This window comes from Mirounga angustirostris, unplaced genomic scaffold (assembly GCF_029215605.1).
Source record: "Mirounga angustirostris isolate CCGP_5_RB_7025 unplaced genomic scaffold, mMirAng1.0.hap1 SCAF_14, whole genome shotgun sequence".
Taxonomy (NCBI): domain Eukaryota; kingdom Metazoa; phylum Chordata; class Mammalia; order Carnivora; family Phocidae; genus Mirounga; species Mirounga angustirostris.
This window is the reverse complement of record NW_026991722.1, coordinates 61,719,445-61,735,158: the sequence shown is the minus strand read 5'-3', so window position 1 is coordinate 61,735,158 and position 15,714 is coordinate 61,719,445. Positions and strand designations below refer to the sequence as shown.

Sequence of the window (15,714 nt, the reverse complement as noted above, 5' to 3'; positions counted from 1 at the left end):
AGAATCCTCTCAGGTTACTTATTTTCTATGTGCTCACATTGCAAAATAAGGAATGTGCTCTCTTTGGCCCTGCTTAAATCTGGAGCCTACCACAAACATGTACATTCTTCCTGAGGGTTCCTCACGAGTGGCCATGTTGGCAGCCTGAGGAATTCCCGGGAGTCTGTGCTCTGCAGTAGGCTTTGAGACAGGAGGCGCCAGGTTTGCTCTAATGATGCCCTTACTGTGGGTGGGATCATGCAATACCTGGGTAGTCAAACTCTGGCTTAACCTTAGCAATATGGCCTCAAAATGTGTCTCCTTGTTTTTGATTCCAAGACTTAGGGAGAAGTGGACGGTAGCCCCTTTCTCTTTCTGCACTGTTCCCGGAAGACTTCACCTTGAATCACAAAACTATTTGGAATCCTGGGGAAATAGGCTCTCATCTTAAGTAAAACCATCTTTTAAGACACAAATTTAATACAACAGTCTACTGATGTGAAATAAGAAACCTAGAACTCTAGCAACTTGAGGGTTGAAGTGCGTCCTTTGTTACAAACGTTAGAAAGCATTGCAAACAGCAAACGAAAGGGAAATTAAGTTCTGGAATGCAGCTGACATGAGAACAATGCTTATGATACAAATACGAACACTTTTCCCGCCTAAGTCATGAAAAGTAGGATTGACTTTGCAGAAGTTAACTTTAACAACTTCAAGAGAGCTCTCTTAGATGGGAATAAAAAGAATATCTTTGTTTTACTTCGTTTTCTGTCTCTGGTCTCAGTGATGGTCCCCCCACAACCACCATTACCTCCAAGAGAAATATTCTTGGAAGGGAGAGTCATATGAGTCAGCGAGTTGTTTAGTGTCCTCAAGGATGGTATTTGTGCAAATGAAAGGAGTGGCTTTGGTCCTAAAAATTAATATTTATTACCAAGTTTCTAGTTCAACTTAATTCATTTTCTGTTTAACAAATTTAAACACTTTTTTTTTTTAAGATTTTATTTATTTATTTGACAGAGAGAGACACAGCGAGAGAGGGAACACAAGCAGGGGGAGTGAAAGAGGGAGAAGCAGGCTTCCCGCTGAGCAGGGAGCCCGATGCGGGGCTCGATCCCAGAACCCTGGGATCCTGACCTGAGCCGAAGGCAGACGCCCAACGACTGAGCCACCCAGGTGCCCCTAAACAATCACTTTTAAAAGTGATTTTTTATTTTAATATGATTGTTTTATTAAGTGCATTTAGTCATATTAGATTACATTTATACATTTAATACATACGTATTCACAGACAATCCCTTAGTATGGAGATACTGGTATTATGAGTTTGGTTCTCTTTAGTATTTCTTCACTGAATTCCATATCCTGCTACAGCTAAAAGATGCTCATCCACTGAAGGAACAATGTTCAACCCAATTCCAGGAAGACAATGCCTGCTTTTGAACTTGACAGAATTCTGCATCATTGTCACAGTCTTCCTATTGCTGGGACCACAGCCCTCACTGATGTGACAGTGACAGCTGATTGAATTCTGCATCTGCCCCCTGGATTTTGTCTGACTCTGCAAACCAATTTCCAAAGACAATCTAATGACAATCTGTTGCTCCACTCATCCATCAGTTTTGCCATCCTGTTTCTCTTGAAGCCTGCATATTTTCCCCTGTGCAGAGACATTTCCAACTCAATTCAGGGCCCTTGGTGGTGGCTGCCTTCCATGTACAAGGCCACCAACTGGAATAACTGATAATATAGAACCCTACATCGCCCTCTCTTCTTGTTTTCCTCACCATCAAGGGCCAATGTACAATGAAGAAATGCCTGTTGAATGAACAAATGCACGAACGAATAAATCCACACAAAAATATGAAACTTACTTTGTTTTGTTTCCCCCTTAAATTGGTTTCCTCCCTTGGCAGAAGAGATTCAAATGTTAATGCTGATCAAAATATTTCCTTTTAGTGACAGACGAATAGCATGTACTTATCTCATTTAGATCCCATATTCATCCTTCAAGGTGAAAAATATGCTAGCTTAATAGCAGTGGCTGCCTTAGAAATGGAAATTCTTAGTGAGATTCTGTATTTGCTAGCTTTATTCTGTCAGCTATATATTCCCCAAAGGTGTATGGTGATGTGCTCTCTCTCACTCTCTCTCTCTCTCTGTCTCTTCAAGTGTGTATACAAAAACACATGTAAACACACACACATATTTACCTATCCTAGAAAGTACTTTCTATGTTTAAGTTCAGAACAGATTTTCTTTCTTTCTTTCTTTCTTTTTATATGACAGAGAGAGACACAGCGAGAGAGGGAACACAAGCAGGGGGAGTGGAGGAGGGAGAAGCAGGCTTCCTGCAGAGCAGGGAGCCCGATGCGGGGCTCGATCCCAGGACCCTGGGATCATGACCTAAGCCGAAGGCAGACGCTTAACCATCTGAGCCACCCAGGCGCCCCCAGAACAGATTTTCTAAAGTTTAATAAAAAACATTGCCTAATGAAAACATGACTGATTTTGATAATTGCCAGAAACTCCATTTTAATAAACTTAATCTGCCTTCCAAAGGCATGTGAACTTTTAAAAGGGCTTTATGCAATAAAGCTGGTTCAGGAAGTTTGTTTGTTTAACTCTAAGAATGGGAGCTGATGCAGACTAGTATTACAAAAAAGGGAGTATTTTAAACGCAGAAGGATATGTGAAAAATGAAGAACTGTCAGGTGAAGAAAGGTCTGGCAGGACTGAGCACATTCATGTACTTCCCCCTTTCCGCAGTTATCAAAACAACCTGAAAAAGAAAGTGCAAGTACCAACACTTCCAAAAGCCGGCATCTGTGTAATGAAGACATAAAACTTTGAGATGAATTGCCTTGACTCAGGGCTGGTCATTGTTCCATCCACTTCAAAATGTCAAGTGTTTCGGTAATTGGATTAAATGCAGCAGAATCTCACTGTGTGTCTTCCTCTCAAATGTTATTAATAACTGTAGCATTTTGTATGTAGCAACAAACAAACTTTCTCCACGATAATGTGACAATGGCGTTTTAGGTTTAAAAAAAAAAAAAAAAGCTTTGCGAATGGAACATAAGCTTTCAATAAAAAGGCAGAGAAACATTTCCCTGAAAACAATCCAGTTTTAAAATACAGGCAGATGGAGGAGTTTGTTAGTAAGATCCCATTCTCCATTCGTTTGCAACCCCAAGAAACTTCCTCCTTCAAGCAGTGAGATCTGAGGGTGAATTACCCTAAGGGGGCGGGAGGGGCACTATCATGAGAACTCAGAACAAAGCTTGCCCATTTGGTCAGTGCTGACAAAACAATAAAAATTTTGAAAAAGATATGGTGCGGCAGAGGCCGTGTCCCTCCCACCCCCACTAGAACGGGATGGGGGAGGGGCGGAGAAGGAGCACTGGGAGGGAAGAGTTAAAGCTTAAGGCCCGCCACTCTGCCCCCTCCTGCAGAAGGGCGGAGCTGGGGGGTAGCAGGAGAGGAGGTCTTTTCCTGGTAAACTTTAGGAAGCCTGGGCCCCTTCCTGGCACGATTTGGGAAGCATGCATGACCTGATTTCCTTCCACACGACACCAGCTTGGGGGAGGGTGAGCCAGCCCAGGAGAAACTGTCCAAGCTGGAAAGACCAAGCTGGGAACCTCCCCTGGGGAGCATCCCATATCCACAGTGCCCCAGAGAGGGGGTGCCCGAGACCCGAAAGGGCCGGGGGGTTGAGGGAAAAACTAGCACCATCTGTCAGTACCCCAGGAGGGGTAATGACCACCACATTCACCCCTTCCTCAATGGGAATAATGACTTGGGAGGCTTTTCCAGAGTAGGAAAAAGCATCTCTTTTTACCATGGAAGTAAATGAGGACAAATAACCTTCGGAGAATTTTTTTTTTTTTTTAAGATTTTATTTATTTATTTGCGAGAGAGAGAATGAGAGACAGAGAGCATGAGAGGGAGGAGGGTCAGAGGGAGAAGCAGGCTCCACGCCGAGCAGGGAGCCGGATGCGGGACTCGATCCCGGGACTCCAGGATCATGACCTGAGCCGAAGGCAGTCGCCTAACCAACTGAGCCACCCAGGCGCCCCCGGAGAATTTTTTTTATAGACAATTCCTCTGGAACAGAGCTTTGCAAGGACTCCTAGACTTGTTCTTTGTTGCGGAGCCATGCACAGAATGTTGGGTGATATTTAAATATAGAGCATTTGTTGGTAATCACCTGTCTGACTTAATTTAGTGAGAAGTTGTGGTGTTGGCTGCTTCCAATTATTGCATAAGTGACCCCCCCCCACCCACCCACACACAGCTTGGCAGGGAGCTGGGTGGCGGGCAGAAGGGTTGGCTCTGTTGTTCCATCCTGGGGAGCCAGGCTCCCTATGGCCCTCTACAAAGCTTCTTGGCTGAGAAAAGCTCCTTATACCCTAAGTGTGGTGATGCACAGGCAGCCCTCTTTGGTTCCCACCTGTATCAGTTTGCTAAAGCTGCTATGATAAAGTCTCCCAGACTGGATGGCTTAAAAATAGAAATGTATTTTCTCACAGTTCTGGAGGCAAGAAATCGAAGGTCAAGGTGTCCACAGGTTTGGTTTCCTACGAGGCCTCTCTTCTCAGCTTGTAGCTGACCTTTTTCTCTTTTTGTGTCTGTCCCCAAATTCTCTTTTCTTTCTTTCATTTTTTTTTTTAAGATTTATTTACTTATTTTAGAGAGAGAGCACAGGAGTGGGGGGGAAGGAGAGAATCTCAAGTAGACTCCCCACTGAGTACTGATCCCTCAGGTCATGATCTGAGCTAAAACCCAGAGTCAGACGCTCAACCAACTGAGCCACCCAGGCATCCCCGAAATTCCCTTTTCTTATAGAGATACGGGTCATATTGGATTAGGGCTCACCCTAACAACCTCATTTTAACATAATTACCTATTTAAAGGCCCTGTCTCCAAGTACAGTCACATTCTGAGGTGCTGGGGGTTAGGCCTTCAACATATGAATTTGGGGGGCAACAAACTTCAGCCCATAACACCAACTTTCCACACCCAAGGCTAAGAATGGTCAAATGTTATCCTGGGCCTCCTTCTAGAGATTCAGATGAGATGAAACAACAAAGCTCATCAAATGTCCCAATCTGTGAGTCTTGGTTCTAGAGAATAAGATCAGATTTCAAAGTAATCTGGGAAGCTAGAGAAGTGGGTAGAAGAACTTCGTTGACATTTTATTTAGACTTTGCTTTCTTCCAGAAAGGACCTGAGGGGACAGCCAGATTAATAAGGATATAAAAGGCAAGACAAAAAAGAGACAGTCTGTCCTGTCTGCCCTTCTACCCTCTCACTGCCTCCCCCCCCCCCAATCTCCTCTCTTCTTTGGCCCCTGTGTAGTCACCTTGCATTCCACCCCCTGGTAACTAGAGTGTCCATTGAGGCTGCACCCTCAGGGTGGAGGTAGAAGGGACAGTTAAGAAGTAGTTTTTCAAGGCAGAACCTTGTACTCTAGGGGCTTAATAAGGTAAATGTGATTTCCCAGGGCCTCTGAAAGAGGTAACGAGCAGACTAGCATATAGGTCGTGATGGTCAAAAACTATGTTGTTTCCACAGAGAATGGTCAGTAAAGCATGAGAAACTTGGATACTCTATTAGACAAAGCTGATTTCAGTATTCAATGATTAACAGATAATTACTAAACTCCTATAATGTGCCAAGCAATATGCTGATCACTGGTGAGCCAGTCTTTTATAATAGTAGCAAACACACAAGTGCCAAACACATGGATCCTAACCCATATAATATTTACAAAAAAAAAATTTTTGAGGAACAATTAAAACTGAAGCAAAGAGGGTTATTTGTAATTTGCTCAAATCCACACAGCAAGGAAGAAATGAGGCCAGTATTTTTTTTTTATTATTACTTATTTATTTATTTGAGAGAGAGAGAATGAGAGAGAGAGAGCACATGAGAGGGGGGAGGGTCAGAGGGAGAAGCAGACTCCCTGCTGAGCAGGGAGCCCGATGCAGGACTCGATCCGGGGACTCCAGGATCATGACCTGAGCCGAAGGCAGTCGCTTAACCAACTGAGCCACCCAGGCGCCGGAGGCCAGTATTTTAACTTAGGGAAATGTGGCTGGCTCCAAACTTCATACTCCAAACCACATAATTCTATCTTGAGCTATTTCAGAGTTCATCAGTGAAGTTATGAAGTCTTCTTCTCGAGATGTTTAGATAGGCTAAGCATAAGAGCTTATCTAAAGATATAATTGAGGTCCCAGATTGGTCCAGGACAGGGAGTAGGGGGGAGAGGTGTACAGAAAGGGGAACTAAGAAGGCACCAAAGAGAAATTTTGTAACTTCAAATTTTGCTTGGTGTTGGAAGGGGCCTCTAATGAAAACCTGCCATGAAGATCAACAACTGAATGCATTTAGTTTTAAAGTGAAGCATCCAGAACATAGTCTTAAGTATTTTTCAGAAGTCTAGCTCCATATCTTGAAAACCAAGAAAAATGGGAACAAAAAGGATGGAGCAGAGCACGCTTTTAGCTGCCCCCAAATGGCCTTTGTGGAAGCTGGGGCAATTCTTGGCTTAGTTTCCCAAGCTTTTGGGCAAGGCTAGAGTGCGCTGCCCAGCTCTGGCTTCCTAATTCCTCCTTGTTTGTAATTTCCATCTCTTACACATAAACCTAAAATTTCTTTACAAGATGTTTCGACATAAAGTGCTCACAAAATCTAAAAGCATTTATTCCCTTGTTATGTTGTGTAAAATACGTCCCATCAAGGTTCTCATACAAACTCCCATTGTTCTCCCAGACTGAGAAGTGACACTCCAGAATAACTTTATATGGGTCAGCATATTTTATAAAAGGGTAGGCAGAGCGGCTTATGAAATTAAACTCTTGGAAACGAGAGACACCTTCTCAGGAAATGCCTTGTATTTATGTTTAGGTGGTGCCAGTGTTCAGCAGCATTAAAGAATCCAAGGTCGAAAAGGTCACTCCTCATTGCAAATAAAGCCTAGTCACAGTTTGGGCTCCACATCGGAGTTCTGAGTTCAGACAGTTTATAAAACCCACTGTCATCGTAGTGTGTGGTTTTTAGCTGGGGTGAAGGCTTCTCCTTTGCATCCAAACATTTGGGAACACAGGCGCTTTGTGAGGGCGGGCGCCCGCGGGTGACCGAGCAGGCTGACAACCCCGGCGTCCTGTGGCTGTCGAGTGAGGAAGAGCAACCCGTCAGCAGATGAAAGAAGCTTCTTCGGCCTGGCCGCCCCTCGGGCCACGTGCGCGCGGACCGCCTGGACCCGGCGAGAGGGTCGGAGGCGCCCCCAACTGGCGCAGACGCGTGGGCGCCCACTGCATATCCGGTGCCCGGCTGGAGTCGTAGCCACGGGCGCGCACTGCCCCCACTCCGAGACCTTGCTCCAGTCGTGTTCCGGGGCTTCTGTCCCAGGCCCACAGTCCCCAGCACCCACCCTTCTCGGGGGACGGTGAGCGCGGGAGGGTGGTGGGGAAGGTTCAGCATGGAGCGGGCGGGGCGGGGCGGGGCTCTGGGCGGGGCCGAGGGCTGGCGGGGCGGGGTTTGACGGGGAGGGGCCAGCCTCAGGGCGGGGCCTGGCGGAGCGAGGAGCTAGACGCGCGGCGGGGAGGGGCGCGGCTCGGGGAGGAGGGCAGGACTAGGGGCGGGCCAGAGGTAGAGGGATCCGGGGCGAGGAGGAACTGGGCTCCCCGTGGGGCCCGAATCCTCGCTGGGAGGGGCGGGACTCGGTGCTGGAGGGGCTGGGTTAGGCACCGGGAGGGGCGGGGTACAGACGGGCGGGGGAGGGGGGCGGGGCTCGACGCTGGGAGGGGCTGCGAGTGGGAGGCGCGGCCAAGAGAGGGGAGAGGGGCGGGCCTCGGGGCAGGGCCCGGGCGGGACGCGAGACGCGCCGCGCGGCTCCCCTGGCGGCGGCCGGGTCTCTGCCCTTCCCGCGGGCACAGCTGTGGGACGGGCGGAGGCCGAGGCGCGGAGTGGCGGGACGAGAAGGAAGCAGTGCGGAGCCTGGCTTCGGGGCGGCGGGAGCCGGTGGGGGCCCGGCGAGGAGGGCTAGAGGTGGCGGGGCCCGGCGAGGCCACGATGAAGCCGAGCGGCGAGGACGAGGCGGCGCCCGCCGGAGGCCCCTGGGAGGAGTGCTTCGAGGCGGCTGTGCAGCTGGCGCTGCGGGCGGGACAGGTGAGCGCCGCGGCCCTCCTCCCCCGCCCGGCAGGGTCCTGGAGAGCACAGCCCCAGCGGGCCCGGGCCGGGCGGCGCTCTGGCCGCTGGGTGCCCACTCGAAACTTCGCCAAGTCCGAGCAGAAGTCCTGTGGGACGGAAGGAGACCCTCCGGGGCTCAGGGCAGCCGGGCCGGCACAGCGCGCGGCCCAGGAGGAGCGGCCCCCGGGTGCGGAGTGGGTCCGGCGAGGCCTGACCGCGTGCGGTGGGCGTCTGGTATCCGCGGACCGAGGGTGCTAGGGCGTGATATGGTGAAAGAAGTCTTTGTATTGGTTTATGGCACGGACCATCCCTTTACCTTCTCCATCACAGGAGCCAGGAGAGGTGAGCGCCTCTTTCTCCGGTGGCAGCCACGCATGAAGCATGCTCTCCTTTGGCAGTTGAGTGTCTAACTGTAGGTGACTTGACCTTTGCGTCAGAGAGAGTAGGTTAGAATATATTGGCTATGCAAATCAGAGTCCTGGGATTTAAGAAGCCCTCCCAGGCTTAAATGCCGAAGCTGTTTGTTTTTAAGGACCTTTGAATAGATCCTGTGGCCAGGACGTGGGTGTGGTTGCCCCCAGGTTTAAATCCCTGCCGCCGGAGCTGTGGCGGGCTTGCTGTTTGATTGTCTTTCTTCAAGCACCCCGAATCTGTACCTCTTCCGGCCCACAGCTGAAAAGTGGTTCCCTCAGTGTTTGGAGGAACTTGTTACACTGACCAGAAGAAGGATGAAAATCAAGCAGCATAGCTAAAGAGAACCTGCGACTTGAGTTTGAAAAGGGAGTGCAGCTCCTCTTTTCTCACTGTCATTTTTGCGTTTTGCTCCCCACCTTTTCCTCAGTACCCCAAGCAGTGCCTGACACATTGTAAAGTTTGGAAGTCCTTGTGCAGTGAATGAGCGGTGGTGGTTGTCCCAGGATGGTCAGGGTCAGGTTAGAGTGGGGAGATAGATGGCTTACTCCTGCCTTGTTAAGGTACATGATTGTGTTCTGGTGATTTGGACAGAAGTAGCAGTGTGAGCAGATTGACTTTTTATATCCAAACAGCATTTTCTTTTTCAGGTCTAGCAATATGAAGATGCTCTGCTGGTTCTTCCTAGGTGTTAAAGTCAGACTTACCAACCCTGAATTTGTCACGTGCTCGGTGGACAGGGCTTTATGTTGGTGTGAATCCTCTAATCCCCTTTAAACGTTAATTTCAACACTTGAGTAGACACATTTTGTGTTGGAGGGCCCTCCCTCTGTGGTTTGAAGGATTCAAGATTCAGCCTGTAAGGAAGGCAAGATTTAAAAGGTGGGTTGTGAAACTTCATCCCCTGGCTCTGTCGCCTTTCCTTCCTATAGGAAAAGGAGGACTCCCAACCTTAAGTGCTAGAATGCTGAAGTTTGCAGCTGCAGGACTTTCTTCCTGGAAAGCAGATCCACTATGTGCAGGGAACATTTGCTCTCCCCCTCCTTCCCTCTCAGGCCCCTCACTTCCTTTCCAGAATGAGCATCATCAGGATATTTAGTAACTTTTAGGTTCTACCATAAAACTCTTCTTCCTTGAGGCCTTAAGGAGAAGCCAGCTTAGGATTCTGACACTACACTGTAAACCCTGGTGATTTGTTATGGGTTTCTATGGTTTTTCAAATTTAAATCCTTGAAGAAACAGAAGTGTCTTTAAAACATCTATTTTATTGAACAGATGCTTATATAGAACTTGCAATATGGCAGACACAATTCTAAGGGTCTTATTAAGAGATATCTTAAGTTTTCACAACCTGACAACAACAAACTTTTTTTTGAGAGTGGGGGAGGGGCAAAATAAAGATGCTGCCATTAGGAGTCCGGTCAGGGAGCCCAGAGTCCTGGGCTCCGTCTTGGGCATTATGCGATGCTTCCTGCCTGCCGGGCAGTGGAGGGGAGAGTGGCCGGAATGGTCTATGGCTGGAACAAACAGAAGCCACACAAGGTCATTGCAACCTGTGTAAAGTGGGACAGATTGTCTTAATAACGTTCTCACGGGAATGGGGTGCTGATTGGAGAAAATCTGGCCTTTAGCCCAGAGGATAGCCCAAAGAGGGATGAAAAGGTAGGTAGTGGTGATCCTTTTCTGAATCCTCCTTAGCTAAAGGAGTATTTGGTCAGTTACAGTGGCCTTGTGACCCAACATGCCCACCCCCTCATCAGTACCCAAAGTTCTGCTATTTTATTAAGTTTGTTCCTCTCAGCTGCTCCTGAGACAGTTCTGTGTGCTGAATTCCTGAGTCCTGAGGGTTCTATATGCTGAAAGTAGTGTGGGGGCATGGGGGGCGGGGCGGGACCTCCCAAGAGATAAATGTCAATGCCCTTTATCTTTCAGACATAGGTTTGGGTCAGGGCAGTCCTACACACTTTGCTGCCACCGCCCCTTTACCCCATCCTGAGAGGTCTCCACAAAAGCAGCCTGCCCCAAAGTGCTGCCCTCTCCACAGTGGCCTCCCCGGCTCCTCCTCCCTTCTTCCTTGCCTCTCCACCACCCATTCCTGCGCGCCCAACCACCCCTGCTGGGGCCCCTGCAGCAGCCCCTCCCCAGCTATGGGGCTTTGGGGAAGGCAGTGACTTTAGTCCCACTGTTATCACACACCACAAATACAAGTAGTAATATTCATCGAAATGGGTGTTTATCATCTTTGATGTGTGAACAGAAGTATTTTAGAAAACTGCTTTTTTTCATCGTCCCATAAGACTAGATCCAGATTTTGTTGGGTGTGAAGCTTAGACATTTAGGAGCCTTCTTTAAGGAGAAAAAATACAAAATTACAAATTCAAAATTAGGTATAAACATTATTTAGGATAAGAAAAATCACAGCAGGGCGCCTGGGTGGCTCAGATGGTTAAGCGTCTGCCTTCGGCTCAGGTCATGGTCCCAGGGTCCTGGGATCGAGTCCCGCATCGGGCTCCCCGCTCCTTGGGAGCCTGCTTCTCCCTCTGCCTCTCTCTCTGTCTCTCATGAATAAATAAATAAAATCTTTAAAAAAAAAAAAAAAAAAAAAAAAAAAAGAAAAATCACAGCAGTATAAATTTTAAGATGCTAACAAATCGGAATGCATAAAAAGTAATCCTTTAGCTGCTTTTCAATCTCTTGTAAGACTTTTTTCACACTTTTTTGCTTCATGCTCCTTGTGCCTTCGAATGACAAGGATTCTGTGCTATTTTCTACGGAGCCAAAAGAAAGATAAGTTCAGGCTTTCCTGTAGCATGACTAATTGAAATTGACTACTGATAGTTTAGAAAAGTTTATTTAGGCTTCACATTTATTATTGGGTAGGTTTATATAGATATTTAGGATTGCCATCAAATTTGAGAATCCTGTCAATTTTCTTTTATATGTTAGTTGTAAGAGATGGAAGAATTTTCTGCAGACTGGCTTCTAGTTCCATGTGGTTGCTTATTTCTTTCATGACCCCATGTGCCAGTTGCCACAGCTCATGCACACATGCTCCCCTGGCCCAGCCCTTTATGTCCCCAGGCCAAGTCAGTCGGCGTGGTGGACAGTAGAAGCATTTCTGGAAGCCATTCCTACACAGGATGGCTAATAATAACTTACGGACAGGTGTGACGGCAAACCCCGCAGATCTCCCATCAAGCCCAAAGTAAATTTCATCTCCACTCAAGTTGCCTGTAGCCAAAAATGCCAGGACCCACTCCGTTGCCACCTGACACAAAATGTAATGGGGGTCATAGTGGGAAGAGACCGTGGTTACATCTGCAGTTAAAACAGCTGATTTTTGCACACTTGAAAGGGCGTTCACGTGTGGCCATGTGAACACGATGCTAAGGACCTCACAGAGCCTCTGGGAGGGCGGGACCCTTGGAGCCCCAGCTGCATTAGCTTCACAGGAAATTCATCTCTGTTTACTGGTGGTAACAAAATCTCAGGACAAGCAGGGAAACAGAAGCCCGGGATCCACCATCAGTCAGTACTCCAGACCTCTAGGCTCTGCAGTTGGCCTTACATACCCTGCGGGTGCTGCTTCCCAAAGCTCAGTCTGGACTGGAGAAGGCAGCTGCTATCCCCGTAGCCCCCGCATGGACCAGCCCTTTGGCTGGCCACACTGAACTACTTGGCGTTTTCCAAACACACATTGATTGTATTTTCCTGCCTTCCTTATGCTCCTGGAAAACTGTACCCTCCCTCCAGGGTTCAGTTCCCCAACCTTTCCTTCACGGACCTTCCCACATGACCTTCCTCCTCATTCCTGTGCGTCTTCCCAGCTTTGTCCCTGGTCTGGTTGGTGTGCTTTCCCCGACGTGTTCTGAATGTAGATGCTCTCTGTCCACCTCTGACACCCCAGGGCAGAGAACACCCAGCAGTGGGCTCTGACCCAGTATAACGCCCTTGTCTGGCTGGCTTTGCCAACACAGTGTTTTGGATTTGGGATTTTAATTTTTATCAATTATTCACACAGGCAACTTGATCCAACTAGAATACTCCTGAGAGGACTGTGATGAGAACAGCAGTGCCCGGTCCCTCATCCTCATGCTGCTCCCCAGACGTCACTGTTTTCAGTTTTCAGATAGTTACACCTGTCTTCTAAATCACAGGCTTCCACTGCTCATTCTTGAGTCATCTGTTTTAGACAGTGTTTATTATGTTGTGTGGCGGCATTACCTGATTGCTTCCGTCGTTATCCGTGCTCACATTCTGATGACCACACAATTGTATTGCCTGGTTGAGCTGGGTATATAGTTGTATTACATATTTGCTTTCTTAGGCAACTTGTATTTCCCTTAAAAAAAAAAAAAAAAGTTTTGTGTTTCATTTGCTTAGCTTTCTGTGTACCTACCAACAGTCATTTTCCACCTTCCCAACAGAATTTTTAACGATCTCCTCAGTGTGGTCAAACTCATCGGGTTCATTGCTGTGGAGAAGTGGTGCTCCCATGTTCACGTGCATCAGAGGGCACCTGGAAGGCTTGTTGAGGTAGACTCACTCCCATCCCCAGAGTTTCTGATCCACTAGGTGAGGAGCCGGACCAAGAATTAGCATTTCTACCAAGCTGCTTCTGGTCTGGAGACAGCACGTTGAGAACCACTGCTGTATTTTGTTATGTGAATAAGTGACTGTTTATTCAGCTCTTGAGGAAACTTTGGATAATGTCCAACTTGGAGTTGTTACGGATAATGTTGCTATGAACATTCCTGCATGTGTCTTTTGGTCATGTATGTATGCATGCATTTCTGCTGGGGATATTTTAATAATAGGAGTGAAATTACTGCTGTGTCATCAGGTATGAAATTCTGCCAGGTAGTTTTCTAGTGGATGTACCAATTTCCACTCCTCCCAGCACGGGTTAGGGCCCATGTTGCTCCACATCTTGGATAACACTCGTATTGTCTGTCTTCTCCACTATAGCCATTTGGATGGGTTTGAGGTTGTATTTCATTGTTTTAATTTGCATGTCCCATATGCCTAATGAACCTAAGTGCCTTTTCATGTGTTGCTTGGCTTGACTATCTCCTGTTTTTACAATGGTGGTACTAAAATACTAATTAGAAATGTATTCACCCACTGAACAAATACTTATTGAGGAACTCTGGAAAGGACTGTACCTTTACTCTGAGTGTGATAATGAAGTTCTGGGCAGTCCTGTCTGGGGCCCTACAGGGCAGTCGGGAGCCTGCCCTGGTTGCTGTATGGGGCCCTACAACTCCATGGGGGACGAGCATCAGATATCTGATAGGGAGCTGTTCAAATAGAGCACGTGAGAAATGAGGGCGGATTGACTGGGCTGTAGCGAAGAAGGTGGTAGACAGCTGCGTTTCCCAGGCTGAGTTGTCAGGCCTGCCTTTGGAGTGGACGCAGAGTGTGTGTGTGGGGTGGTGGGGTGGGCAAGGATGCCTTCAAGGGTTCAGGCCTGCAAAACTGGTTGAATGGTTTTGCCGTCTCCCAAGGTGGGGAAACAGCAGGAGGAACAGGTTTGGAAGTGGAAGTCAAGTGTGTTTTGAGCACGTCAGGCTTGAATTGCCAGGGGATTTCTAAGTGGAGGTGTTGTGTTTGCATCCAGAGTTCAGGGGAGAGGTTGAGGGTGGAGACGCCAGTTTGGGAGCCCTTGGCCTGGGATGGGATTTAAGGCCAGGTCCTTGGACCAGGAGAGAGCAGGTTTGTCCACCCACGGACTCCACCTTACAATGATCCCAAGTCAAGCTCCTGGATTTTCTCTGGGAGATTCCCCGATGTCAGTATGTGGAGGTCTTGGGTCACTCATTTCTTTCAGAAGAGATCCCTACTCCTCTCCCGCTGGGGCTCAGTGTGCCAGCTCCTGGAGGAAGGGAGGTGGTGGGTGGCACTTTCCCCACTGCCCACCTTCTGCCCCTCACCTCCCCTGGCCCCAGGTGGCATTTTGTGCCCCAGGTCCAGGCCTCCGGTTTCTGCCTAGCTCCACAGGGTGGGGGTCAGTCTGCACTTACAACTGTAAAACTTCTGCCAACATTTGAAACCTCCGCCAAGACAGAACTCCCGAGAGACAACTGGCAGGCACAGAGTAGCACCTGCCCTTTTCGGGGGCAATGCGGTCCAAGTGTCCAGGGCCCACCCCTCCCTGACCCTGTGTTTGAGGCCAACTGGCCATTTTCCTTGTATGCTGTTGTCGGGGAAGAGACTTGTTCCTTATGCCCATTTGCTAACAGGAGCTGGGCTGGGGGATGAGAAGGAGCACTTTGTTTCAGAGACATTTGCATCTGCACTGACAGGAGGAGCCCGTGAAATCCCCCATCTTACTAAAGGGATGGAAGCAAAGGCTGGTGGCACTCCCACATGGAGGTGAGTCAGCCTGTCTGTGGCCCTGAGATATTTACTTGCTAACCCAAATGGGGCGCTCGTTAGTGGAGAGGACAGTCTTCGGGGCTGAGGGGAGAGTAGCCTGAAATCTCACCTCTTAGCCAGAGCATGGAAATGATGCTGGTGAGTTCCAGCCTAGGCGTGGGAGGCTGGCTGGAGGAGCTCAGCCCTGACACCCTGAGGTGTAGAGAGGAGAAGGGGACTTCCCCCCCACCCAAGGAATTTTCAAGAAAACTTTTAATAGTAAAATAATTATAAATTCACAGGTAATTGCAGAAATAGTACAGAGAGGTCTAGTTTCTTTCTTTCTTTCTTTTTTTTTTTTTAATATTTTAAATGTCTGATTTCATCCAGTTTCTCCTGATGGTTATATTCCCACATCATAGAATATTACATAGGAACAAAAAAGGATGAACTTTTTTTTTTTTCAAAGATTTTATTTATTTGACAGAGAGAGACACAGTGAGAGAGGGAACACAAGCAGGGGGAGTGGGAGAGGGAGAAGCAGGCTTCCCGCTGAGCAGGAAGCCCGATGCGGGGCTCTATCCCAGGACCCTGGGATCATGACCTGAGCCTAAGGCAGGCGCTTAACGACTGAGCCACCCGGGCGCCCCAAAAGGATGAACTATTGATACACCCAACAACTTGGATGGATCTCTGAGTGAAAAAACTCAAGTTTCAAAAGGTTGAGTAATGTACAATTCCATTCATATAACATTCCCCAAACAACAA

The 15,714-nt window shown here is 48.1% G+C and overlaps 1 protein-coding gene across 1 annotated transcript in view; it reads left to right on the top strand.

Moving 5' to 3' along the window:
- The first annotated feature begins 7,841 nt into the window (after positions 1-7,841).
- The window catches only part of IMPA2 (inositol monophosphatase 2), a 44,485-nt gene continuing 36,612 nt past the window's right edge, over positions 7,842-15,714 (top strand). The window contains exon 1 of the mRNA XM_045887097.3: positions 7,842-8,157. Within this exon, the coding sequence (XP_045743053.1) occupies positions 8,062-8,157 (96 nt within the window). The 5' untranslated portion in view covers positions 7,842-8,061. The remainder of the gene's footprint in view (positions 8,158-15,714) is intronic.